This window comes from Diaphorina citri, unplaced genomic scaffold, assembly GCF_000475195.1.
Source record: "Diaphorina citri unplaced genomic scaffold, Diaci psyllid genome assembly version 1.1 scaffold29455, whole genome shotgun sequence".
Lineage (NCBI taxonomy): Eukaryota > Metazoa > Arthropoda > Insecta > Hemiptera > Psyllidae > Diaphorina > Diaphorina citri.
Genome location: NW_007406792.1, coordinates 18,185 through 20,574, shown reverse-complemented (window position 1 = coordinate 20,574; position 2,390 = coordinate 18,185). Strand labels below are relative to the sequence as shown.

General features: G+C 36.9%; 1 protein-coding gene across 1 annotated transcript in view; it reads right to left on the bottom strand.

The window, feature by feature from the left end:
- Positions 1-41: 41 nt before the first annotated feature.
- Positions 42-2,390, bottom strand: part of LOC103523615 (interaptin) — a gene marked incomplete at its 3' end in the record, with an annotated part of 11,864 nt that continues 9,515 nt past the window's right edge. The window contains exon 3 of the mRNA XM_026833049.1: positions 42-1,272. Coding sequence (XP_026688850.1) covers positions 42-1,272 — 1,231 coding nt within the window. The remainder of the gene's footprint in view (positions 1,273-2,390) is intronic.

Below are 2,390 nucleotides of genomic sequence, written 5' to 3'. Positions count from 1 at the left end.
GTCATTTGTGCCTCCGAGCAGTATCATAAAATCATTCTCACCAAGGATAATTTTCGGATCAGCTTGAAGTTTTGTGAAACTGGCCCCAGGTGAACACTTCACAAAATAGTTACACTGTTTATTTCCAGTGTTTTCCAGGTGAGTTTTAAGTTCCCTGGCATGGCTATCCCCAATGAGCATACATTTAAACTGGGATGAGGTTGAGGATGAGTGAAGTGTTACGGGCTCTGCATGTGGTAGAGGTTGAACCTGTGATGGAGGCTGAGCTTGTGGCAGAGGTGAAGTTGGTGGCCGAGATGGTTGTTGAATAGGGGTTGTTATTTTAACGGGTTGCGTCAACGTTTTATTTGTAGTTTTAGTCTTGGGACTTCGAACAATAAAATCTTGACTTGTGGTAATGTCCAAATCGATTGCATTTTCCACTTGCGTATTTTCATACAGTTCATCGCTTAGTGTTTTCTCAGAACATGAATTTTGAAATACGAGGGACTTTCGCAACTGGACAAGTGGAGTATTATCTACTGTGATGTCAAGGTCATCCGTCAAGTTATACATATTTCTTATTTCATTTATGTCATGACTTTTTAGGTCTTCGATTGTTTTATTGAGTGAGGTAATGGTTAACTTTAGACCCGAATTTTCATCTTCAAGTTTTCCAACCCTATCCTTTAAATGCACCTGTTCCCCGATCATACCCTCCAGCTCCGTTACCTGTTCCTTTAATTCCTTGATATGTTTGTTATTTTGTTTGATCCGTTCTTTATACTCGGAAATTTCCTTGTCCGTATCAGCCAACAGTTCATCGTAATATTTTTTAGTTTCAGCATCTTCTTTTAGTTTTCTATTCATGCTTGTTTTTACAGTTTCCAACTCTTCAATTTTCTTTTCCGCAAGTATTAACTTTGTTTTTGTTTCTTCATTTTCTTCCGATTGTTGTTGATTTTCCTTCAGAATGTTTGTAATGGAACTCTCTAACTCCTCTATTTTTGTACTCATTCCAAAGTTATCCATTTTCAATTGGTTAAGATTTTCATCCAGTTTGTTGCATTCTTGCTCCCATTTATCTGCTTCTCTTTTATTTACAATCCAATGTTCACACGCTTTGTCAAATATCTGTTTCATTTTACTGTTTTTCTGATCGTTGTCAGCTTTTGTCATCTCTATTTTTAGCTTCAGATAGTCTGGATCATCAAAATTACCCAACATGTCTTTTGGTGCTCTTGCTCTGCTTTGACTCCTTGTCCTGGTTTTTTTAGGCATGCTGTATGAGATCTAGAACAGTACCTATTGTGTTTATATTCAGAAATGAAACAAAATTCAAATCAATGTCAAATTCTCTTACCTTGTGTTTATTGCATATTGCATAATCACATCAATTATTGGGCGCGCATACAAAATGCGTCTATTAATATTAACCAGATTTGGTTGTAGGTAATCGAGTGTTAGTCAGTAATGATACTGTGTACTGTCTGCAACCACAATACTGCTAGAAGTACAGAATTTCACTGTTAGATGGCACCACTTGTCACGTGTGATAAGAGCTAACGGAGCAGGTATACTCAATGGGCGAGCAACACTGTTGGTAGACAGGTGAGTAGGTATACTCGCACAGGTAGATTTTCTAATAAAAAGCTTTATAAATTTGTAATAACAGGTGCGCCTATTCACTGATTTCAAGATCAGGCGACCAAATAAGTAGGTATGCAGGTATTCTACTCTGCTATCAATGCAAGGCGTGATAATCAGTAGGTGTGCTCTTTTGTCTTAACTATAAAGTTAATTAGCTACAATTTGAGAACCGCTGAATAATGTAAACAATGGTAGATAAAAATTTCAGAACAAAGTGAAAATTTGTGATTGAAATTCGACTAAAATTCGAATTTTTGAACAATTGAAGGTGTTCTTTTACAGAGTTCGTGACTTACGGATATAGAACATTAGTTGCACTACTCGAAAATTGCAATTTTAGTTCAAAATTCACTTTAATTACTAAAAAACTCACAAATTATTCACGACTGAAAATAAAACACAACCACTTCCAAGCAGCGTTACTCAACTATTGATCTCTAACCGTTACAATATCTCTAACCGTTTTGTCGCTATAGCTGAAAACCGCCAAAAAACGGTCGAAATCTGTCCAAAAGCGGTCAAAATACCGCCAAGCACAGCAACCATCTCAACCAAACATTTTGTGTTGCATCCTTGTCACATTTGTGAACTACATACCAAATTTCAAGTCTCTAGCTTATACCGTTCCCGAGATATTGTTAAATTACACCGAAAACCGCCAAAAAGCAGTAAAATGCCGCCAAGCGTTACACCGGTCTTAACCAAAAGTTTCGTGTCGCATCCTTGTCACATTTGAAAGCTACATACCAAATTTCAAGTCT